The sequence below is a fragment of the Haliotis cracherodii genome, unplaced genomic scaffold (genome assembly GCF_022045235.1).
Source record: "Haliotis cracherodii isolate W230 unplaced genomic scaffold, xgHalCrac1.p SCAF_26, whole genome shotgun sequence".
NCBI lineage: Eukaryota > Metazoa > Mollusca > Gastropoda > Lepetellida > Haliotidae > Haliotis > Haliotis cracherodii.
The window spans coordinates 5591779-5618017 of NW_027266282.1; the positions used below are offsets into that span (position 1 = coordinate 5591779).

Below are 26239 nucleotides of genomic sequence, written 5' to 3' on the forward strand. Positions count from 1 at the left end.
CAAAATTTCATTCAATAATTATAATAATGTTTACATTAATTTCGGCGAAATCGTATGCGAAGTGATCGGTAAATAACACAACTCACCGTTATTTACAGCAACCATGGTCAGACTACTGCTATTGTCACCTTGAAACGAACTTTAGTAGTAAGAGAATGGATACACATATCATAAATGTCGTACCATGACTCACTAAAAGTCATATTTGAGGCAGTTTGACTATTAAATGTCAACATAACGTTTTCTTAATCGAAATACATGTAGTGCGGGAATTCCCTACGGTGACTGGTCAAAATCGTTCCATACGTCAAAAAATATCCTGCATACAATCTGTACCAAAGTGCTACGCTTGTGGTTATTATAATTTTAAGTATGTATGGTGGAAACTGCAACTAAAATAACACAATATTGGAATATATTATTCCTGATAAAATAATAATTTCAGATACAATTTCTTCCGACCATTGCATCAGATTCTTTAAAGTGGTATCACTGGGTACGTTTTAACTGAATCACCGGTAGATTGGGAGGAAACGTATGCACAGCTGATTGCTATTTCCGTCTGAGTTTAAGAGAAAATACACCCGGTAATCTTAATCTCTGCATATAAAACAGTACCTTGGAGAGCAGGAAATACATTTTAAATGGTAAAATCATCATGTCTAGTGATGTTTTATATCAAATTTCATACTTTTATTGACCAAGTTTGTTATAGATCTACCTGCTTATTCACATGAAGGGATACAATGTATTGTTCTTTTTTGAAAGCGCATATTGATATTGGATCAATTCTTTTTTTACACTATGAATCATAAATATCTTCTGAAATGTGCAACATAGATCGTGTTAGGTAGGCAGAGCATGTATACTGTTTTCTGGGTCATCTACCACCTACGACTCGACTTTCATTAAACCGCTGATCATCTATAACGCTCATCAATAATTTGGCCCCCGAAGGTAGCGTTGTAGCAAGGGATCACTGTAGTTCCCAGACTGTAGATCTGTTTTATGGATTATTTTACTTATCATTGATGACCAGTCATATTCTCAAATAGACCTCCTTGTTTGGGAGTTTTATCAGTCAGGGGGGCCATGGCTGACATCAAGTCAAGTCCAGAAGTACAGTACTACAGCTGTACTACAGCAGTACTACAGCAGTACTACAGCAGCACTACAGCAGCACTACAGCAGTACTACAGCAGTACTACTACAGCAGTAACACAGCAGTGTTTAGTGAGGAGGTGTGTGCCAGTAGCAGTAGTGACCTCGTTTCAACAGGACTAATTACTGCATACTGGGAGTGGGAGTCTGGTCGCTAATCTCATTAATCAACCACAGTCACATGTCGTGTGACCTTCAAGAATATTCTACTTGGTGCTTGGATAGTGTTTTTTCAGCTGTCAGTTGAGAGAAATAAGACATCCTCATTCTTATTCTAAGAGATGTTATGAACATGAGAAAGCATATTTCCCCTCAGCTTGACCATGATGACCAAAAGCTCATTTTTTTTACGTTCAAGTCACCAGGATCTTGTTCTTCCTTTTGCCCCATATTTACTTTTAGTATTGTGTTTGCCTGAGAACTAGTTCCATCATAGCAGCCATCAACAAGGAAAGATAACTCTTCTGTTATAAATATGAATAATCTCAGGAATTTATCTAGACTTGTTCAGAGGCTGGTCTCGCCCTAATTCTGCAGCAAATGTCATTAAAACTTCCCATATCGGAATTAAAAATTTTCCAATTCCTGTTGTATCTATGTTCTAATAAGTAATTTTATGGCATTGTAGAGATAACCTGTATTTCAGTATGTATGTACGTCCATGCAGAAATCAAGAGAAAAAAGGCAATCGTGGGTAAAGTTTCAAAACATGAGCAAATTTCGATTTTGGAATGACAGCAAAACAAAAACTAAATGAATATACATCATGTACATACAATTCTTTCTCCAAAATAATCAACAAATTTCAGATCAGAAATGATCTTATTTTAGATGAGAAGCGCCTAGCAGGTGACGGCACCGGTGGAAGAGTTTTCATGAACGTATACTCATGCAAGGCCACCATGCGTGAATTACAAATTTTGAACTATTTCTAGTGGCCAAACAGCAAGTTGGATTTAGATTTTTTAGAATATGCTACGTTACGTTAGCTTCGAAATTTGTCCATAATAATTGAAAACTGTGACTTAATCATTCAAATGTAACTCTTAAACATTGTGAGTGTCAACAATCTTTTCAACTTCCGGTTACTCGTAAACATTTTCTGGCTGCTGCACATGGCAAACACGCCGTCTTCTGTGTGAAATAAATGACTTAATTGTTGCCAATTGAACAAGAGAGTGAACCTTGAGCAATAGTCATTGTAAAATGAACTGTCAGTTCTAATTATTTGAAAAGTCCATATAACATGATTAATAACATTTCATTTCATAAGGTCAGAGACCCGGACTCTGATATGGTACACAGTTCAGACGGAAATAAGACGACGGAATTGACGAAAGCACTGGAATATAAATTATATATTTTTGGCCAACAAACTGAAATACCATTTACAACAATCACTATTTCATGTCATCACTCTAAATATATTGAATTACGATCTAAACACACATCGTCGAAATTTGATAACTGCAGATTGTTGTCTCCTGCATGCCAACGACAGGAACAGCTGATGGTGGTAAACATGCCTCCTAAACAATCTATAATTGTCCTGCGAATAATTTCCCAAGTCTACAATGAACAGAAATACATAGATATTAGTGTAATTTCTCCTAAAGTAGACAATGAACAGAAATATAAGTCGAATGTAATTTTTTGTGTATACTAATGCTAATATATTTAGATGCATGTATTCGCAGTGGAATAATTAATGTTCGAAAATAGGATATCCGAGGATATATCTATATAATCTGGTAATATTACTTGCAACATTATTTGAGTCACAGGTACCCAAAATCAAATACAGTTTCCCCACTGTGTGAAGATGAAAATTTTCATTGCTTTTGGGGTACTGGGGACTTATTCTGACCAGAACATGTAGCACAGCATTGGGTACTGGGGACCTATTCTGACCTGGACATATAGCACAGCATGGGGTACTGGGGACCTATTCTGACCTGGACATATAGCACAGCATTGGGTACTGGGGACCTATTCTGACCTGGACATATAGCACAGCATGGGGTACTGGGGACCTATTCTGACCTGGACATATAGCACAGCATGGGGTACTGGGGACCTATTCTGACCTGGACATATAGCACAGCATGGGGTACTGGGGACCTATTCTGACCTGGACATATAGCACAGCATGGGGTACTGGGGACCTATTCTGACCTGGACATATAGCACAGCATGGGGTACTGGGGACCTATTCTGACCTGGACATATAGCACAGCATGGGGTACTGGGGACCTATTCTGACCTGGACATATAGCACAGCATGGGGTACTGGGGACCTATTCTGACCTGGACATATAGCACAGCATGGGGTACTGGGGACCTATTCTGACCTGGACATATAGCACAGCATGGGGTACTGGGGACCTATTCTGACCTGGACATATAGCACAGCATGGGGTACTGGGGACCCATCTGATCTGAAACCCCTACAGGGCCAACATTTGTAGTGTTTTATGAATGTGATTATGTTGCCAGTGGATACTGATCTGTTAACAGATTAACACAGTGACCTTGAGTTGGTTAATTACTGTCAGAACAATGAGCATGTCACTAGGAATGTGTTGGCTGACTGACGGCCACTGGACAAGGAAGCTCATCATTGTCATTGTTCAGCATGTGTCGTGTCATTTGCTGATAAGTGATAAAGTTTCATATCTCTCTAGTTTAGGGCTGTGACGGATAGTCATGTACCAGATAACGGTTTGGGTATAGGTGGACACGATTCTGTTTTCAAGTCTCTATATAAGTGTGACAATCTTTGAACGTGACATTAAACACCATTTCACTTCACAATACTCATCTCTAGAGAAGGTTTTTGAGACTGGAGTGAGTGAGTGAGTGAGTGTGTGTGTGAGTGAGTGAGTGAGTGAGTATATATTTGAACAGTTATCTAATCCCCCCGTGTCATCTTGATGTTGGGAAGAAAGCTCGAAGTGATGCAGGTCTCAGACGTTTACCACTTTGGTGAAACCCACAAACAGCGGTATGGTGTGACCACGCCTAGAAATATAATTAGGCGAAGTGTGATTCGAATCCACATTCAAAGGTTTCTGGCGTGCCCAAGGGAGGCAACTCTGCAACGCGAATTCCCACGCTCTAGACAGCTGGGCCACCCATGCCTCCAACTTATTAAGATCTGTCTCTTGAGAACCATCGTCTCAGCCAGAAACTGTTGCAGCCATCATCTTCCAATTACTAGCTTCTGTAACTGATGGCCAGTCGTCACAGGATCACACCTACATCACTGTCCCTTGATTGTACAAGACTTGACAGAACCGAGCACCTTTCTCTTACCATCATATTCGCAGTCATTGATCAGGGTCTGCGCTGTCTGTGTAGAGTATGAGTATTTGGCGAGAAATTGCTTTTTTTGGTCGGTGATGCAGCCATGATTACAGCTGCTGCCATAATGGGAGGATGGCTTGTATGGAATTGCGTATGCGTTTTGTGGGAGGGAAATTATTTTGATATGAAGGGTATAATGTAAGGGAAGTATTTCGAAATAGATCGGATGCTGCACGGATTTATCAATGTGGACCGGCTTTGAATAATTGGATGTGAAACCTCTTTAAACGTATCATGGTTTCAAAACTGATGTTTATTTTCCTTGAGATGTAACATGCTTAAGTATTCATGGGCTGCCACCATAGAGAATTTTACAATAAGTTTCGTTTCTGAAGTACATGAAGTAGAAGTAAAGGGTTATTTCAAAATGAAATCATACACACAACATTGCACACTGAAGTTTGTGAAGTAGAAAAACAGGTTATTTAAAAAACATGATATGCCCCACGCACACTTTGCCTGTTTAGGATTTTTAAATAAGTATGTCCTTTATCAGGAGCGTGACATGTATTTGTAATTTTTGGATGGGCTAATATTTGTTTTATATCATGACTAATGTTATAAAAATTGCCACATAATACACCTGAAACTGTCTTGTGGGAGTTTTGAGGTACCAGACTCTGCTGGGTCACGCAACACATTATAGTAAGTTGGTGTCGAGGCACATCCTTGCTCTGTTATTTATAATGATTACCGTATTCGACGCACTAAGCACCCTGCTCTAATAAGTGCCCACGGCAATATTTGCTAATATATTGGCTAGTGAACAATCACAATTAGCACTCCTTCAGATTGATCAATGTACACAAGACTTATTTATTCGTGTATAATACACACTCGTGTGTTATATGCATTCTTAATTATGGGTAATTAAATTCTGGAAAAATGTATCTGTCGTATATAAACATTTCAGTGTGTCAGCATAAACCACGAAATTTATCTTTCAACTCTCTTTTTTCCACCAAAATAATATTCTAATAAGAGCCCCCTCTTTTTAATTTTGAGAGCGCCCTGGGCGCTTATTACGTTGAATACGGTATTTACAAAATATAATTAGAATTAAATGAACACTGGTAGTGTTAATTACATCATGATTGATATGCTGCGTGTGCTCTGATTACTGGAATTGTTAACATGGTTAAAGTAGAGCCCCACATTACATGGCAGACTCTTTAGACATGAAAACACATTGCTGGCAACTGACCATTTGAGTGACCCCTGCAGCTGTTGCGACAGGCAGTGAGGCTTTAAATATATCCCAGTTTGATAAAGTGGTACTCACATTCAAACTCATGGGAGCAATCGCTGAATGCCCAGACCTAGTAGATAAAGTACTTTGTAGACTACGTCACAATTAGAACTGTGAAATACCTAACCTCAGTGAGATCCATCATTGAAACACTATCACACTGTCACCATTGGTTACAAGTGCCTATGCTCCTATCCAGGGGCCCAAAGCTGGTGAAAATTTGTGAACATTTTTAGAATGGCTTGTTTCCTGAAATATTGAATCCTGGTGAAGATCCGGGTTAGAAGTGGTCTTCAGCAGCCTATGACTAATGGGATCGGGTGGTCAGGCTCTGACATGGTTGATGCTTGTCATCAATATATCCCAGTTGCGTGGATCCATGCTCATGATGTGACTCACTACATTGTTTGATCCAGACTCGATTATTTACAGACCGCCATCATATAGCTGGAATATTACTGAACATGCTGAATGCACATTAAACAACAGGCAAACAAACAAAAACAAAAACCCACTGTAGGCCTCAAAAGTTGGATACAAAATATCTAATTGTGAATTGTTTTCTTTGAGAACTGGCAAAAACTGTTCAGATACATGTATAAACCAATCTGAACATGCTTGGTTTGGTTGGTTGGTTGGTTTGTTGTTTAACGTCGCACTCAGCAATATTCCAGCTATATGACGGCGGTCTGTTAATAATCGAGTCTGGACCAGTCAATCCAGTGATTGATATCATGAACATTGATCCACGCAATTGGGATCGATGACATGCATCAACCAAGTTACCGAGCCTGACCACCCAATCCCGTTAGTCGCCTTTTACAACAAGCATAGTCGCCTTTTACGGCAAGCATTGGTTGCTGAAGATCTATTCTACCCCTGACATGCACACACTGAAGTTGATTAAAGCTTTATCTTGATTCAAACATATCAAAGTCAGAATGAATGTGTGCATAGTCAGAAGGAGATGCAAACTTGACCAACTTGTAGTGTTACCATGGATTTTTCTTGTTATTGTCATTCAGCAGTATATCACCTGACTAACCACAGGTCGGGGACCTCCGCATCCTGGTAAGAATCCTGTTAGACGAGTGGACCAGATACTTGCCCATAACAAAGTAGGATACCGTTTCCCAGTAAACAAATTGGCATTTTCATTTGATAAAGTGAACGACTTGTCAGGTGGCAAATAAACTTGGTTAGATTTTCAATATAAGTGTCAGACATGCTGGAAGAATGGAATTCTGTGATGCAGAAAAAGGTAGATGAATTTGGCGAGGATTATTGATTAGCTGATTGATTAACGTAAACACCCCCTGCGTCGCAGAACCCACTTAGAAAATTAACGCTGATGCTATAAACTCCTTGAAAGAAGCTACTGGCATAAATAAATTATTGGTGGTGAATTTGCAGGGGGCTACCAGTGATACTGTTAGTTAAAGGAATCGTGGGGCTAATTGTCTCATTGGGGAGATTGAGGATGTTATCGCTGTACATATTGATTCTTTTGCAATTATTTTTGTATTTTTTGTCATTATGTAATTTGGTTCTTTAACCCTTTTGACTGGAATTTATTAGCAATAGAGAAGTTGTCTGTGTTAAATAACAGAGGGCTTTTGAATGTGAAGAGGAACCACATACTTGATAGACATCACCCGGCACTGATTCTGGGCAGAAAAGGTCATTTGTGCGCCATGTTGAACTCCATGTCTGTAGTAAGACTTGAACTACTGTTAATTTTGATGGGGGAGTTTCTGTTTTGTGACTTTGATGATAGTGTGTGAGATGAAGCTCATGCTATCGACCACTGGGTTGTCAGTGTCAGGTCGTTACAATGTGTGACCTGGATGATTGTGTGTGAGATGAAGCTCATGCTATCGACCACTGGGTTGTTAGTGTCAGGTCGTTAAAATGTGTGACCTTGATGATAGTGTGTGAGATGAAGCTCATGCTATCGACCACTGGGTTGTCAATGTCAGGTCGTTACAATGTGTGACCTGGATGATTGTGTGTGAGATGAAGCTCATGCTATCGACCACTGGGTTGTCAGTGTCAGGTCGTTAAAATGTGTGACCTGGATGATAGTGTGTGAGATGAAGCTCATGCTATCGACCACTGGGTTGTCAGTGTCAGGTCGTTACAATGTGTGACCTGGATGATTGTGTGTGAGATGAAGCTCATGCTATCGACCACTGGGTGGTCAGTGTCAGGTCGTTACAATGTGTGACCTGGATGATTGTGTGTGAGATGAAGCTGATGCTATCGACCACTGGGTTGTCAGTGTCAGGTCGTTACAATGTGTGACCTGGATGATTGTGTGTGAGATGAAGCTCATGCTATCGACCACTGGGTTGTCAGTGTCAGGTCGTTACAATGTGTGACCTGGATGATTGTGTGTGAGATGAAGCTCATGCTATCGACCACTGGGTTGTCAGTGTCAGGTCGTTACAACGTGTGACCTGGATGATAGTGTGTGAGATGAAGCTCATGCTATCGACCACAGGGTTGTCAGTGTCAGGTCGTTACAATGTGTGACCTGGATGATGGTGTGTGAGATGAAGCTCATGCTATCGACCACTGGGTTGTCAATGTCAGGTCGTTACAATGTGTGACCTGGATGATTGTGTGTGAGATGAAGCTCATGCTATCGACCACTGGGTTGTCAGTGTCAGGTCGTTACAATGTGTGACCTGGATGATTGTGTGTGAGATGAAGCTCATGCTATCGACCACTGGGTTGTCAGTGTCAGGTCGTTACAATGTGTGACCTGGATGATGGTGTGTGAGATGAAGCTCATGCTATCGACCACTGGGTTGGCAGTGTCAGGTCGTTACAATGTGTGATTGCAAGTGTGAGCCATGAATCCTCACACAATGTTGAGTGTTGTTCGTGTTGCATCAAGAATCTGCATGGATAATTGATTGGTCTCAATCATTATAACCCGACCATGAAATCGGTGATTGATTCCTTTCAAGTTGCATGAGGTTATTTTAACATGTTCAATGAATCTGTAAGCGGACATGGTGACAATGACATAAGGAAAAAACATAACAGTCTGTGCCAATTCATTTTGAATTTACAAGCCCCAATTTGACTCAGACTTGTCCGAGGGTCATTTTCAATAGATTTATTATGATATTATGTTATTAGCTGAGCTTACTAGACCAAACAATATTTGACTAGACTTGGGCCTCAGACTTGTGGATTATGTTTGTTTGTTTGTTTGTTTGTTTGTTTGTTTGTTTTACGCCACACTCAGCAATATTCCAGCTATATGACGGCGGTCTGTAAATAACCGAGTCTGGACCAGACAATCCAGTGATTGAGAACATGAGCATCTATCCACGCAATTGGGATCGTGTGGATTATCACGATTATATCACAGACTGCAGTAAACAGAAGACGTTCCGACAGAATGCTATTTATAGTTACTAACCAATTGACCAGTTAGGATTGGCCTTCAGCAACCCATCGTGTGGTCAGGCTCGCTGACTTGGTTGATGCATTGTCTGGTCCAGACTTGATGAATATTTGCAGACTGATGTCATATCGCTGGAATATTGCTGAGTGTGGCATTAAACAACAAACAAACAAACAAAGACAAAACTCTGGCAATTTAAAAAAAAATAATGTGTGGTAGCCTTGTGGTTAAAGCGTTCACTTGTCACACCGAAGACCTGGTTTCGATCCCCACCTGGGTACAATGTGTGAAGTCCTTGCCATGATATTGCTGGATGATTGCTAAAAGCAGTGTGAAACCAAACTCACTCACTCAAAATACAATGAAATTCGGTATGTGTGTCATAAGTTAGTTATGGGACTCAACATGTTCAACATGTGTGTTCTGTGTTTCCTGTTATTCTAAATTTTGACCTTTATTTGAGTATGCCCTAAAAAGTCCTCAAAGTACATATTTTGCTCTGTTAACTTCTTCTCATCTAAAATTGCCACACTGAGGGAGCTGAACGACATGCATGTAGTTTTCTCCTTATCGTGCTTTTGATGACATCATATTTTGGTCAAATAATCAAATTTTAACTTCAGTGTTTAGTCATGAGTATTTATGTGGAACATGTGCAAATGTCGAAACAGACACCAACATTTGTTGAGCATCTGTCTTTGTTGACATTTTAAACTGTTGACTACATGTCCAGGTGAGCTGCCATGCCATGGCACTATTTATATTTTTCATTTTTTTATTTCAATATCACTTGCTTTATCAAAAAAAATAATCATGAAATTTTAACCTCTTCCAACACTGGTGCTCATGTTATCAACCACTGTTGAGTCTGGCCAAGACTTGACTATTTGCAGGCAAAATAATGCAGCTGGAATGTTGGTGGTAATTTGATAAATGAAACCACTTTGACTCATTCCAATAAACTGCATCTGTGTATGCAATGCCAGGTGCAGTTGGCATTTGCATACTTTATTGTCATACTGGATACTTGCTGCATTTGATAAGCAATAGAAGGATCCGTGTTTGTCATGTTTATTCATGTTCACCCCACTCTGTTCATCTTCCCAAGGCAAGAGAGTTAACTGACTTTAAAAGTCCAGTTTCCACCCTTGCCGAACTAGGCTGGAATTCCTGGGCTTGATTGTAGCGCCACCAGTGGTTGTTACGAGTTATGTCCCTTCTATGCCTCTCCTATGGACCAATCAGATTCCACCTCTCGTATCACTTGCATTTGCTTCAAACAAAATGGCTGCGCCCAGTCAAGACGATCTGATCGATAATCAAGATCTGTATTGTGAGAAAACGGGTCTTACATCGCGAAGTGCATCAAATCACGTGAGCACCTTGATTAAAAACTTGAAAAGATTTGGAAAATATCTGTTGACAACGAGTTGCTGTGCAAATCCTGCAATCGACCGAAATCTGCATGACAGTTTACGAACCGGATTTCGATTTTGGTGCGAGATTTTGATTGGACTATGCATAGACTCGTTAGTCCAGCCAAAATGTAACTCCATAATACCAGCCTAGTTTGGCAAGGGTGGAAACTGGACTTTTATAGTCAGTTGACAAACTCTCTAGCCTCGGGAAGATGCACTGTGTTGTCAAGGGGGCTGGAACAAGGAGTTGGCAAAACAGGGATTTTCTCTGACAACACACTGCAGCTGATAAGTCTCTATATGAACAAAGTGCTAGGGAGATTTGCCAGCGTTTCTTATGTTCTAGGTTTCATGAATGCTAGTAGAAGTTTAGTAGAGTGACCTTAACCAGGGATGAGGGTTTTCCTCGGGTAGTAAATATTTCTTGCTAATGGACTGGCCCATTTCTCTGACCCCAGTGACAACCTTAAGCAACCCATGCTTGTCGTAAGAGGCGACTAACGGGATTGGGTGGTGAGGCTCGCTGACTTGGTTGATGCATGTCATTATATCCCAAATGCATGGATCGATGCTCAGGACGTCAATCACTGGATTGTCTGGTCCTACTTGATTTTTTGCAGACCGCTGTCATATATAGCTGGAATATTGCTGAGAGCAGGGTTAAACAACTTACAAACAAAAACTTTGAAAGGAGGAGTAATTCAATGTTTTGGGGAACAAAGACCCATTTTTTTAGGACATTCAGCATGTCAAGTTATTTTCTGTTTTTTTTTAAAACCATTGACCTTGCCAGCATTTTTTGGAATACAATTTAATTTCTTGAAGATGCATGATAATGCCATTGCCATTGCCATTGCCATTGCCGGAGAACCAATTTTCCCTGGGAAAAAAAATATATAATACTATTGATAGTTCAACTCATCATGGTCAATAAATCTAACTGTTCTTTTGAACAGACAGTATGTTGTTAATTAATTATTTTTATTTGAATTATTTTATTATTTTTGAATGAATGAACAAATAATGATCATAACCAAATGTTTCTTTTTTTAGCTTTTGATTTTGATATCTGCACTATCATTGTTAAAAAAACTACTACTAATATCAATACTCTGGTTTCCATGGTTACTGGACATGCTGGAAAAGTGTCTTCAGGCAAGACCAGAATATCTTTTTTCGGTTCCAGCTTGAAGTGTTGCACATGAACTTGATGAATAATATAACGTGGTCTATTTTCAGAGATTTCTTGCCAAGAGGTTCGGGCATTGTAACAAGAAGGCCATTGGTGCTCCAGCTCATCAACAACAGAGTCGGTAGGTGCTGTTTCTGTGTTGTTTGCCATGTTGTTGCAATTACTGTCGAGAAGGGGAACCTGCCCTCAGGCATTGCTTCCAGCAGTTTCAGATGTCATCTTGGAACTTGTTATTCGTTCTACGTGTTCTGTGGTGTTAGGATATGTTGCTGAGCTCCAGATATGTTTTTGAGCAATGGAGTTTTTACTCTAGGGTTTCTGTTTTAATTGGGTTATTACATTTTTCATTGGGTAACTAATATATTTTCACTCATCTATTCATCACTCTATTGGGTTTTTCTCAAAATAGGTAAGCATTTTGAGATTTAAAAAAAATGTTTTAGATGTACATAACTGTCCAAAGTAAAGGCTTGAGTCGGAAAGTGAATTAGCTCGTAATTGTGTTTTAGAAATTAGCTCTGTGGTACACATGCTGAAAAAACTTTATTCGGTATTTACGCATGCTGTTTTCAAACAATTGCCTTTTCCATTTAATGCATGCGTTTCTGTATGCAAGTTAATTGAAAGTAATTTGGTTTTGAATAGTTTTTGGGGTAACTCTGTATGTTGTTAGAAATAGTGTTCACCAGGAAACAGAGAATCCTGCTACTGTTTCATTCATTTGTGAAGAATTCCACATTGACCTTGTTGAAAGTCATTATTCATGTTAATGATATATTCATGGCCCTTGCATGATTAGAGGGCGTTGACTTGAAAGAACTAATTCAAAGGATTTACGAGAATAATAAATGTCAATGTTTATCACAGTAACCATGGTAATCTGAACAATCTGCTGTCAGTCCTTTCTTTAAATGGACAGTATCTTAGTTCTCGCTACCGCTTAACAAAGATCTGAGGACATCCCATTATGGGTCACGTCAGACTGACCTTGCTCGAACTTTGACCAACCAATGGAATGACCAATCAGAAGGCAGCTTTCTCGTGCTTTACGGCACTAATTTCAAATTGGTGACTACGCTTCAACATATTTTGACAAATTCTCGATTACAAATTTGAAACCTAAACAAAATAACATTCTGGAATGGCTAACAGATGGTCTAGATTGTATGGATTCAGTCGTTAAACCCGTAACTATCATTCAGAATACCCCGTGTTAAAGTTTTCGAGGTTGTATGATTAGAAAACACATTCTGACTGTCACTTTCATGATCTTGTAAGTGACACTCTGATTGGTCGGATGAAAGGTCGTTCTGACATGACCCCTTATGGGATGTCTTCAGATCTTTGTTTAGCGGTAGCCTTTCACATATGAAACAATTAATCACACCGCCATCTTGGGGCCCAGTGTTGATGTTGTTGACCTGTGTGTAAGACTGCGCATGCCAGCAAGGGACGTAACTGAGAATTAACCCCTATCTCTGCCAAATTACTTTTTGGAATTCCGGAAATGTTTTGAAGTTATTTGGCAAGTGTGTGAAGTTAAACACATGATAAAATTTGCTATTTAAAATCAACTGATATGCTGAGCATTACAAAATTATATTTCGGTAATACATTGTATCCTTACTGTTAATAACATTGTATTGTGATGAAACGTTGCAGGGACGTACCGTATTCAACGTAATAAGCACCCAGGGCGCTCTCAAAATTAGAAATAGCTGGCTCTTATTAGAATAGTATTTTGGTGACACCCTGAAATGTTTATATATGACAGATATATTTTTCCAGAATTTAATTGCCCCTAATTAAGGGTGCATATAACATATGAGTGCGTATTATACACGAATAAATAAGTCTTATGTACATGGATCAATCGGAAGGGGTGCTAATTGGGATCGTTCACTAGCTAATATATTAACAAATATCGCCGTGGGCGCTTATTGGAGCGGGGCGCTTATTACGTTGAATACAGTATACATGGTATAATTGTCATTTTCACAGCTAAGCAAGAGAGAGAGTCCTTGTCATGACCCAAGTTTTTAACAATAAGATTTAGGGGGGGGTCCCTAGATTCAAACACAGCTGCTGCAAATCCCAAGGACCCAGAGATTCCCATTTTTGAACTCCAGTTGAATACATAGGGACTGTATAGAAAGAACACAAGTCATCATCTGTGATTATTTCATCCTTATTTTTGTATGTACTTTTTTGTGCCCAGAATATGCCGAATTTCTACATCAGAAGGGACGGAAGTACTCAGACTTCAGCGAAGTACGGAAGGAGATTGAGGAGGAGACAGATAAAGCTACTGGCAAAAACAAGGGTATCTCCAACATTCCAATCAACCTGCGGGTATACTCTCCAAACGGTAAGTACCCGTTTTCTCCAACATTACAATCAACCTGCGGGTATACTCTCCAAACGGTTAGTACCCGGTGTCTCCAACATTCCAATCAACCTGCGGGTATACTCCCCAAACAGTAACTACCCAGTGTCTCCAACATTCCAATCAACCTGTGGGTATACTCTCCAAACGGTAAGTACCCGGTGTCTCCAACATTCCAATCAACCTGCGGGTATACTCTCCAAACAGTAACTACCCAGTGTCTCCAACATTCCAATCAACCTGCGGGTATACTCTCCAAACAGTAACTACCCAGTGTCTCCAACATTACAATCAACCTGTGGGTATACTCTCCAAACGGTTAGTACCCGGTGTCTCCAACATTCCAATCAACCTGCGGGTATACTCTCCAAACGGTAAGTACCTGATGTCTCCAACATTCCAATCAACCTGCGGGTATACTCTCCAAACGGTAAGTACCCGGTGTCTCCAACATTCCAATCAACCTGCGGGTATACTCTCCAAACGGTAAGTACCTGATGTCTCCAACATTCCAATCAACCTGCGGGTATACTCTCCAAACAGTAGGTACCCGGTATCTCCAACATTACAATCAACCTGCGGGTATACTCTCCAAACGGTAAGTACCCGGTATCTCCAACATTCCAATCAACCTGCGGGTATACTCTCCAAACGGTAAGTACCCGGTGTCTCCAACATTACAATCAACCTGCGGGTATACTCTCCAAACGGTAAGTACCTGTTTTCTCCAACATTACAATCAACCTGCGGGTATACTCTCCAAACGGTAAGTACCCGTTTTCTCCAACATTACAATCAACCTGTGGGTATACTCTCCAAACGGTAAGTACCTGGTGTCTCCAACATTACAATCAACCTGCGGGTATACTCTCCAAACAGTAGGTACCCGGTATCTCCAACATTCAAATCAACCTGCGGGTATACTCTCCAAACGGTAAGTACCTGGTGTCTCCAACATTCCAATCAACCTGCGGGTATACTCTCCAAACAGTAGGTACCCGGTATCTCCAACATTCCAGTCAACCTGCGGGTATACTCTCCAAACGGTAAGTACCTGGTATCTCCAACATTCCAATCAACCTGCGGGTATACTCTCCAAACGGTAAGTACCTGGTGTCTCCAACATTTCAATCAACCTGCGGGTATACTCTCCAAACGGTAAGTACCCGGTGTCTCCAACATTACAATCAACCTTCGGGTATACTCTCCAAACGGTAAGTACCTGGTGTCTCCAACATTCCAATCAACCTGCGGGTATACTCTCCAAACGGTAAGTACTCGGTGTCTCCAACATTACAATCAACCTTCGGGTATACTCTCCAAACGGTAAGTACCTGGTATCTCCAACATTCCAATCAACCTGCGGGTATACTCTCCAAACGGTAAGTACCTGGTGTCTCCAACATTCCAATCAACCTGCGGGTATACTCTCCAAACGGTAAGTACCCGGTGTCTCCAACATTCCAATCAACCTGCGGGTATACTCTCCAAACAGTAAGTATTCGGCGTCTCCAACATTCCAATCAACCTGCGGGTATACTCTCCAAACAGTAAGTACCCGGTGTCTCCAACATTCCAATCAACCTGCGGGTATACTCTCCAAACGGTAAGTACCTGGTATCTCCAACATTACAATCAACCTGCGGGTATACTCTCCAAACAGTAAGTACCCTGTGTCTCCAACATTTCAATCAACCTGCGGGTATACTCTCCAAACAGTAGGTACCCGGGAACCTCCAACATTCCAATCAACCTGCGGGTATACTCTCCAAACAGTAAGTACCCGGTGTCTCCAACATTACAATCAACCTGCGTATAAGGCACAACAAAGTATGCTGATAGGGGAAGAAATGGATCGGGTGGTCAGGCTGATCTTTTAATGCTAGCTCACTAATATTCCATGCTGCAGTTCAACTTGTTGGATACCCCAGTCAGTATAATGCACACACCACTCTAGCAGAGTCAGTATTTTGGAAAAAGATTTTTTTCGAATATTATGCGCAGAAAAGATTACATCGTACCCCTTCAGCGAATTCCGGTAAAGGAACGGGTGAAAAAACTGAAAAAACATCAAAACTCATTATGCGCACCCCCTTCTACACATCTGAGTTCTGGGGGGAAAAAAGTGTGCACTATACTCAAGAAAATACGGTATACGATTCCGATCAGACCAGGCAACGTCTTATGGTATAGCGCGGCCAGGTATTGAAGCACTGACCTACCTCTCCTTTAGGGTGTACAGTCTTTCAATTAAAGGATATTGAAAAATGAAAATGACATAAAAAACGTGCGCTGATGAGTGAAGTAACATTATGAGGTTTCCACTGGTCTCAAGGGGAATTTGGTTCTTGTACTCTCTATGTTAGTTCTTGTTCCCCGTGCATCAAAACATTGAAGGCCCAAAATCCCAGTGTTGACACAGTTAAAATTGAATTGCTTAAAATGGTTTATGTCTTCAAGAGGTTTGGTGTTGGAAACTGGGAAACCTCTTGATGAAATCACGGACACTAATGACATTTGTTGGCATGGTTTATTGATATGGTCTCCAAAGTGAGGACTGTGTTATAGATCTTGTTGTTGTTGTTGTTGACAACGCCGCTCCATGTTTCAGTGCTCAACCTGACCCTGATTGATCTGCCGGGTATGACGAAGGTCCCAGTTGGTGACCAGCCAGTGGACATTGAGATGCAGATTCGGAGCATGCTGTTTGAGTTCATCTCCAAGGACAGCTGTCTCATCCTTGCTGTGTCCCCAGCCAACACAGATCTCGCAAACTCAGATGCTCTGAAAATTGCTAAGGAAGTTGATCCTCAAGGTCAGAAATTATAGGAGTCAGCTGTGTGTTAACCTGGCTTATATCTGTACATCACATCCCCAGTGATCAAGTGGTTAAAAGTGGATGATTGCGTAGGTCCACAATCTCATTTAAATCAGATCTCAGTTCTCGCTGCTGTTAAACAAAGATCTGAGAAAATCCCATTACGGGTCACGTCAGAACAACCATTCATTTGACCAATCAGAGCGTTGCTTACCAGATTGGGAAAGTGGCAGTCAGAATTTTTTTTTCTAATCATGCAATCTCAAAAAGGTAACACAGGGTATTCCGAACAACAGTTACAAGCTGTGCATCTATTTCTCGCTTCATTTAAAATGGAAGATACTTCATTGGTTGGTCAAAGTTTTCGAAAGGTCGTTCTGACATGACCCGTAATGGGATGACTTCAGATCTTTGTCTAGCACTAGCGAGAACTAAGATATGAGTCTGAGATCGGTCGCATCTTCCCGAGGCAAGAGAGTTAACTGACTTTAAAAGTCCAGTTTCCACCCTTGCCGAACTAGGCTGGAATTACTGGGCTCGATCATAGCGCCACCAGTGGCTATTACCAGTCATGTCCCTTCTAAGCCTCTCCTATGGACCAATCAAATTCCACCTCTCGTATCACTTGCGTTTGCTTCACACAAAATGGTGGCACCCAGTCAGGAGGATCTGATCGATAATCAAGATCTATATTGTGATAAAACAGGTCTTACATCAACAAATCAAATCACGTGAGCACCTTGATAAAAAACATGAAAAGATTTGGAAAATATCTGTTGACAACGACCTGGCTGTGCACATGCTTTGCAAATCCTGCAATCGATCAAAATCTGCACGATAATTTACGAACCAGATTTCGATTTTGTTGCACGATTTTGATTTGACTATGCATAGACTTGTTAGTCCAGCCAAAATGTAACTCCATAATACAAGCCTAGTTCGGCAAGGGTGGAAACTGGACTTTTATAGTCAGTTAACTCTCTTTCCTCGGGAAGATGGATCGGTCGGTCCATACGTTCAAGTACTGTGGGAGATAACCTCAAGGTTCCTAAGACTCAAAATCAACATTCTATTGATGATAAATGTTCTAGACATATTTTTTACCATAGCTTCCTTTTCCTTTTACAGTGGAAGCAAATGTGTACATCCTCGTCTTCTGAAGCATTGTAAACATGTTATATGGCTGTTATACTGTTCAAAATGGCATTAAACCTACTCTTCTCTATTTCTGACCTGCTGATATTCAGGAACACGGACGATTGGCGTGATTACCAAGCTGGATTTGATGGATGATGGGACAGACGCCCGGGAAATCCTGGAAAACAGGCTTCTACCACTACGGAGAGGTGAGTGGACATCTGTTGCCTGCTGTGAGATTGTGTGGGGATTGGGGCCACTTTTCCCTGTGCAGAGTTACCTCCCTTAGGCATGCCAGACACCTATGATCATGGGTTCAAATCTCAGAATCATGTGTCCTGTTTTGTCACCATCATACCCAGGGTTTCACTGAAGCAACCGCTTCGGAGGTCTGCTGGTTGAACCTCTGCCCGGAGAGCGCCTCGGAGGTCTGCTGGTCGAACCTCTGCCCGGAGAGCGCCTCGGAGGTCTGCTGGTCGAACCTCTGCCTGGAGAGCAGAAAGTCGGACTTCGATACTAGATACCACGTGATACCAAGGACTGGTCGGCTTGGAGTCGGTATACTTTGTCTGTGTGGGGTTTTCATGTTAAACTGCGGCATGGTATCTCAGTCGGCTAGCTCTATAAAATCGGTATTAGTCCAGACTAGTACAACTACACACACACACACCCCCGCATGCGTGTCGCTATATAAGTGCAATAATCTTAAAACACATTTCACGTCACCTTCACTGAAGCAGGACATGTCCAATCTTGCTTTACATGGCTTTATCCAACATTAAACTGAAATAAAATTCAAAGCGGCATCAAACCCAACTCACTCACTCACTCACTATATCTGACGCTGACTTGTTGGCCTACAGGATACATTGGTGTAGTGAACCGCAGTCAGCGGGATATCGAGGGCAGGAAGGATATCCGAGCTGCCCTGGCTGCGGAGCGCAAGTTCTTTCTGTCTCATTCATCATACAGGTGAGTAGAGAGTTGTCTGCTAGGGTTCCCTAACTTGCCATTGTTCTTGTGACCCGTGAAGATCCGGGATAGAATAGATCTTCAGCAACCCATGCTTGCCGTAAAAGCGTTGGCGACTAACGGGATCGGGTGGTCAGGCTCGCTGACTTGGTTGATGCATATCATCGATCCCAATTGCGTGGACCGATGCTCATGATATTAGTCACTGGATTGTCCGATCCAGACTTGATTATTTACAGACCGCCGTCATATAGCTGTAATATTGCTGAGTGCGGCGTTAAACAATAAACCAACCAACCAACCAACCATTGTTCTTGTTAACCAGTAACTGCCAGTTTTCTTACCGTAAAAATTAGGCTTGAACCGGTAATTCATGTTACCATCAGTCCCTGTGGACAGGCAAATGAATTATCCTTATAAATCTTTGTTGTTAAACATCAATAACGTATATTTTCCGAAAGAAGTCATCCTGTCAGGGTTTCCTGTTGTCTTTATTTTGTGCAAGGAAATAATATTTTGTTCTGCTTCAAGGTTAAGTGTCCATTTGTAGCGACTTAGTCTGGAACCAGAGTGAAATATTCAGAGAGAAAAAGAGAAAATTGTGACTGAACTTTGTGTGAATGATGTGAATGACATGTAGATCTAAGTTACTTCGGAGATGACGTCATTCAGTTTATCAGCTTTGAACGAACACTGCATTGAACTTGGCCTGTATTTGACTCTTTCTTAGATAAAATATGTAAAGATATAGGAAATAGATATATAGAAATACATAACTGGCCAATTAAGCAAAGAAGGGTCTTAGTACTGTAAACTACTGCACCCAAATCACACTGTACTATATTGGCATGCAGGGCAAAGATCACCATTTTCTGAAAATACTTTCACAGATAAGGGATGAAACGATAATCTATAAGAAAGCATAATAAAATGTTAGTGCTCACAGTTTTAGCAAATCAATAAAATTGTGCAATCTCTTTTGTCAGTTTTCAGCCCAAAATTGTACAAATCTTATAGATTCCCCACCCCACGGAACATTGCGGGAACAAGAACACATTACCTTACGTGATCTGTGTGATTATTTCAGACACATGGCTGACCGTATGGGCACACCCTTCCTGCAGAAGGTGCTGAATCAGCAGCTGACCAACCACATCCGTGACACGCTGCCAGCGCTGCGCAACCGTCTGCAGACTCAGATGTTGTCCATGGAGAAGGAGGTCGATGAGTACAAGAACTTCCGCCCCGACGACCCCGCACGAAAAACCAAGGCCATGATGCAGTGAGTACTGTGGATAGTGTGGGGACCAAGGCCGTGATGCAGTGAGTACTGTGGATAGTGTGGGGACCAAGGCCATGATGCAGTGAGTACTGTGGATAGTGTGGGGACCAAGGCCATGATGCAGTGAGTACTGTGGATAGTGTGGGGACCAAGGCCATGATGCAGTGAGTACTGTGGATAGTGTGGGGACCAAGGCTGTGATGCAGTGAGTACTATGGATAGTGTGGGGACCAAGGCCGTGATGCAGTGAGTACTATGGATAGTGTGGGGACCAAGGCCATGATGCAGTAAGTACTATGGATAGTGTAGGGACCAAGGCCATGATGCAGTGAGTACTGTGTATAGTGTGGGGACCAAGGCCATGATGCAGTGAGTATTGTTGATAGTGTAGGGACCAAGGCTGTGATGCAGTGAGAACTGGGGATAGTGTAGGGACCAAGGCCATGATGCAGTGAGTACTGTGGATAGTGTAGGGACCAAGGCCATGATGCAGTGGGAACTGTGGATAGTGTAGGGACCAAGGCCATGATGCAGTGAGTACTGAGGATAGTGTGGGGACCAAGGCCGTGATGCAGTGAGTACTGTGGATAGTGTAAAGACCAAGGCCATGATGCAGTGAGTACTGTGGATAGTGTAAAGACCAAGGCCATGATGCAGTGAGTACTGTGGATAGTGTGGGGACCAAGGCCGTGATGCAGTGAGTACTGTGTATAGTGTGGGGACCAAGGCCGTGATGCAGTGAGTACTATGGATAGTGTAGGGACCAAGGCCGTGATGCAGTGAGTACTGTGTATAGTGTGGGGACCAAGGCCGTGATGCAGTGAGTACTATGTATAGTGTGGGGACCAAGGCCGTGATGCAGTGAGTATTGTTGATAGTGTAGGGACCAAGGCCGTGATGCAGTGAGTTCTATGGATAGTGTAGGGACCAAGGCCATGATGCAGTGAGTACTATGGATAGTGTAGGGACCAAGGCCGTGATGCAGTGAGTACTATGGATAGTGTAGGGACCAAGGCCGTGATGCAGTGAGTATTGTTGATAGTGTAGGGACCAAGGCCGTGATGCAGTGAGTACTATGTATAGTGTGGGGACCAAGGCCGTGATGCAGTGAGTACTGTGTATAGTGTGGGGACCAAGGCCGTGATGCAGTGAGTACTATGGATAGTGTAGGGACCAAGGCCGTGATGCAGTGAGTACTATGTATAGTGTGGGGACCAAGGCCGTGATGCAGTGAGTACTATGGATAGTGTAGGGACCAAGGCCGTGATGCAGTGAGTACTGTGTATAGTGAGGGGACCAAGGCCGTGATGCAGTGAGTACTGTGTATAGTGTGGGGACCAAGGCCGTGATGCAGTGAGTACTATGTATAGTGTGGGGACCAAGGCCGTGATGCAGTGAGTACTGTGTATAGTGAGGGGACCAAGGCCGTGATGCAGTGAGTACTGTGTATAGTGTGGGGACCAAGGCCGTGATGCAGTGAGTACTATGGATAGTGTAGGGACCAAGGCTGTGATGCAGTGAGTACTGTGGATAGTGTGGGGACCAAGGCCGTGATGCAGTGAGTACTATGGATAGTATAGGGACCAAGGCTGTGATGCAGTGAGTACTGTGGATAGTGTAGGGACCAAGGCCATGATGCAGTGAGTACTGAGGATAGTGTAGGGACCAAGGCCGTAATCATTCATCAGGACTCCTTGACAATTTTAGTCTGTTTCTAACAACACTTTGTCCTCTCTTTCAGAATGATCAACCAGTTTTCCACAGACTTTGAACGCGATATTGAAGGTAGTGGCACCCATGTGAATACAGAAGACTTGTCTGGTGGCGCCAAGATTAACCGAATATTCCACGAAAGATTTCCCTTCCAATTAGTGAAGGTAATAAAGCAGTTGATGTTGATGAAACAGTCACCCCATTGTATAGAGCATACTGGCTCGGTGATACTTTTTATAAATAAAATGATTAATGGATCTTCCAACTCTGGGATATTAAAAGAAAAAATAATAATGTAAGAAGCACTGTTTTGCTAACTTAGCTGTTCACAACAACTACATTGCGGTACAGTATGATAACCTGTAAGACTGACAAGACAGTCATCATGGACACTGTGCTACGACATATGCAGAACACTTCTAAGAAAAGTGTGTGTGTATGTTTAGGCAGACGGTGTTTGCATAGTTTAGGCGGAAGGTGTTTGTGCTGACATACTGAATGAGAAGAAGACTCTACTCAATTCCTGATAGGAATACTCATCTTCTTGAGTCAAGGACGTTAACTGACTATAATAGTCCAGTTCCAATCCTTGGCAAACTAGGCTGGAGTTTCCAGGCTCGATTGTATTGCCACCAGTGGCTATTACGAGTGATGTCCCTTCTATGTGCTTCACCAATCAGATTCCACCTCTCATATCCCTGTATTTGCTTCAAACAAAATGGTGGCGCCCTGTCAAAACAATCTGACCAAAAATCAAGATCTGTATTTTAATAAAACAGGTCTTACCCTGCGAAATGCATCATAACACTTCATATACTTTGCAAATCCTGCAGTTGACCAAAATCTGCACCTTGAAATCCATGTTGTTTACGAACTGTATGTCTAGTTCGTTACTCTACTTTGATTGGACTATGCATTGACTTGTTAGTCCAGCCAAAAGGTAACTCCGGAATTCCAGCCTAGTTCGGCAAGGGTGGGAACTTGACTTGTATGGCTAGGTAACTCCCTCTCCTTGGGAAGATTAGGAATACCGTGCCAGCTCCTTCTCTTACAAAAGCTGGAAGATAATGGATTTACATGTTTACGTTTATTTATTATGAAATAAAGCTAAGCAAGTGTCAGGTCCAGCCTTGGTCACCTACTTGTACAACACCGCCACCAAGTTACAAACTGATATCTGATATTAATACTGATCTTGCAACAACTTATTTTTTCTTTTGTTTTCAGATGGAGTTTGACGAAAGAGAACTACGTAAAGAGATTGGCATAGTCATTAAAAATATCCACGGTATCAGGTAAGTTGTCTGAAGGTGGAAGCATCTTGCCTTGAGAAAAGTGGAATTGTTTGGTTACTAGTGTGGGATGCAATGGTGGGTTTTTAGTCCAATCATTTGTGTTTATCTGTGTTAATCAGATTACGACTGACATTACGTTGATCAACATTTCATAAATGATTTGAATACCAGGATTGTTGCTCTTGCTATCGAGCACTGGTGTGCCTGACCCAGAAATAGCTGGAAAAGTGGTAACTTAAGCGTAAACAATAATTACTTTGCTTGCACTCTCTCAAGATGTCTGTTTTTGCTTCACACCTATGTTATGAGGATTCAGTCCTATATTTCCCCTGTAAGAATTAGCCCCAAACACTCTGTGCAGTTTGTAATACCCTATTTAACGTAATAAGCACCCTGCTCTAATATTTGCTGATATATTGGCTGGTGAACAATCCCAATTAGCACCCCTTCCGATTGATCAATGTACACAAGACTTATTTATCCGTGTATATTACGCACTTGTGTGTTATATGTACCCTTAGTTATGGGCTAATAAATTCTGGAAAAATATATCTGTCGTACATAAACACTTCAGGCTGTCAGCATAAACCACGAAATCTATCTTTCAACTCTGTTTTTACACCAAAATAATATTCTAATAAGAGCCCTCTGTTTCTAAATTTGAGAGCGCCCTGGGCGCTTATTACGTCGAATACGGTAGGTGGTCAAATGGATCAGGTGATCAGGTTCCGTGATTGTGTGTCATCGCACTATGACAGTGTAGGTCCTTGCTCATAATATCAATTGCTGGATCATCTGGTCTGGACTTACAGACCGCCGTCAGAATGCTGAAATATATTGGGTGTGCTTACAGAATGAAAGAAATATGCACTCCCAGATTTGTACAGATTATGCCCCTTGAACCATCACCCCGATGCCTGTACTCGCGAATATCGTCAGTGGTAAAATCTACGACCTGGATCACATTGGAGCTTTCCTCCCACCTGTTTACATGACTCCCTTGACCCCTGTGAAGATCCACGTTAGAACTGGTCTTCAGTAACCTATGCTTGTCATGAGAGATGACTGACAGACTCCGTCAATGCACGTCACTGAATCCCAGTGTCATGGATCGATGCTTGCCTTGTTCCGGGCCATAATTTGACATCTTCCCAAGGCAAGAGAGTTAACTGACTATAAAAGTCCAGTTGCCACCCTTGCTGAACTAGGCTGGTATTATGGAGTTACATTTTGACTGGACTAACAAGTTTATGCATAGTCCAATCAAAATCGCGCAACGAAATCAAAATCCGGTTCATAAACTGTCATGCAGGGTTCGGTAGGTTGCAGGATTTGCAAAGCATGTGCACCGCCAGGTCGTTGTCAACAGATATTTTCCAAACCTTTTCATGTTTTTAATCAAGGTGCTCGTGTGATTTGATGCACTTCTCGATGTAAGACCCGTTTTATCACAACATAGATCTTGATTATAGATCAGATCGTCTTGACTGGGCGCCACTGTTTTGTTTGAAGGAAATGCAAGTGATGGAATCTGATTGGTCCATAGGACAGGCTTAGAAGGGACATAACTCGTAATAACCACTTGTGGCGCTACGATCGAGCCCAGAAATTCCAGCCAAGTTCGGCAAGGATGTAAACTGGACTTTTAAAGTCAGTTAACTCTCTTGCCTCGGGAAGATGTAATTTGAAACTGTTCAACATGTAACTCATACATGTTGTTAGGGTTAAAAGTAGTTGAGTACAGTGATCTACACTGTGTTGCCATCTCACTGATTGTAAACTTGGAAGTCTAGATGAAAATGGCTCTAGTTCTTCCACTTGTGAAGATCCTGGTTACGATTGGTCTTCAGCCACCCATTCTTGCCGTAAGAGTCGACTAATATGCAAGCATACTGTTCACAGCGACATGTAGCACTAATTCACTCTTCCAATCGTACACAGGACAGGTCTGTTCACCCCTGACATGGCTTTTGAAACCATCGTAAAGAAACAGATTGAGAGGCTGAATGTTCCGTCCCTTCAGGCTGTGGACATGGTTGTGAGCGAACTCTCCAACGTAGTCAAGAAGTGCACAGAAAAGGTGAGATGTCATTTCCTTACAATGTCACAAAACATGACAACAGGCACTGGCTCAGTGAGATAAAGGTGAGATGTCACGTCCTTACAATGTCACAAAACATGACAACGAGCACTGGCTCAGTGAGATAAAGGTGAGATGTCACTTCTTTACAATGTCACAAAACATGACAACGGGCACTGGCTCAGTGAGACATAGGTGAGATGTCACTTCCTTACAATGTCACAAAACATGACAATGGGCACTGGCTCAGTGAGATAAAGGTGAGATGTCACGTCCTTACAATGTCACAAAACATGACAACGGGCACTGGCTTAGTGAGACATAGGTGAGATGTCACGTCCTTACAATGTCACAAAACATGACAACGGGCACTGGCTTAGTGAGATATAGGTGAGATGTCACGTCCTTACAATGTCACAAAACATGACAACGGGCACTGGCTGGGTGAGATATAGGTGAGATGTCACGTCCTTACAATGTCACAAAACATGACAACGGGCACTGGCTGGGTGAGATATAGGCCGTCGCCCATTTGAAAGTGCTACAAATGATCAGTAATGGGTATTGGCCCCACTTTAATATTGCAATTTTTGGCACAAATAATTCCTATATTGCGATACTCGTCACAATATATTGCATGTTTTCTTTCATCTGTTATTTTGTTGAATGAATGAAAATAGACCTATACATCGGACTTCTCCCTCACATTTTGCCAACTTTGTTATCATCTGGCATTTTGTTGGATGTTG

At 41.8% G+C, this 26239-nt stretch overlaps 1 protein-coding gene across 5 annotated transcripts in view; it reads left to right on the plus strand.

Moving 5' to 3' along the window:
• Positions 1-26239, plus strand: part of LOC139473029 (dynamin-1-like) — a 66148-nt gene that overhangs the window by 14701 nt on the left and 25208 nt on the right. For 3 of the 5 annotated variants that reach the window (XM_071255539.1, XM_071255538.1, XM_071255537.1), the window contains exons 2-10: positions 11855-11928; positions 14026-14175; positions 16805-17008; positions 18259-18357; positions 19012-19120; positions 20208-20402; positions 22144-22279; positions 23343-23410; positions 25352-25490. In XM_071255539.1, the coding sequence (XP_071111640.1) occupies positions 11855-11928; positions 14026-14175; positions 16805-17008; positions 18259-18357; positions 19012-19120; positions 20208-20402; positions 22144-22279; positions 23343-23410; positions 25352-25490 (1174 nt within the window). Of the gene's footprint in view, positions 1-11854; positions 11929-14025; positions 14176-15537; positions 15576-15759; positions 15800-16804; positions 17009-18258; positions 18358-19011; positions 19121-20207; positions 20403-22143; positions 22280-23342; positions 23411-25351; positions 25491-26239 lie in introns of those variants that run through there. The other 2 variants (XM_071255541.1, XM_071255540.1) reach the window with 2 other exon arrangements.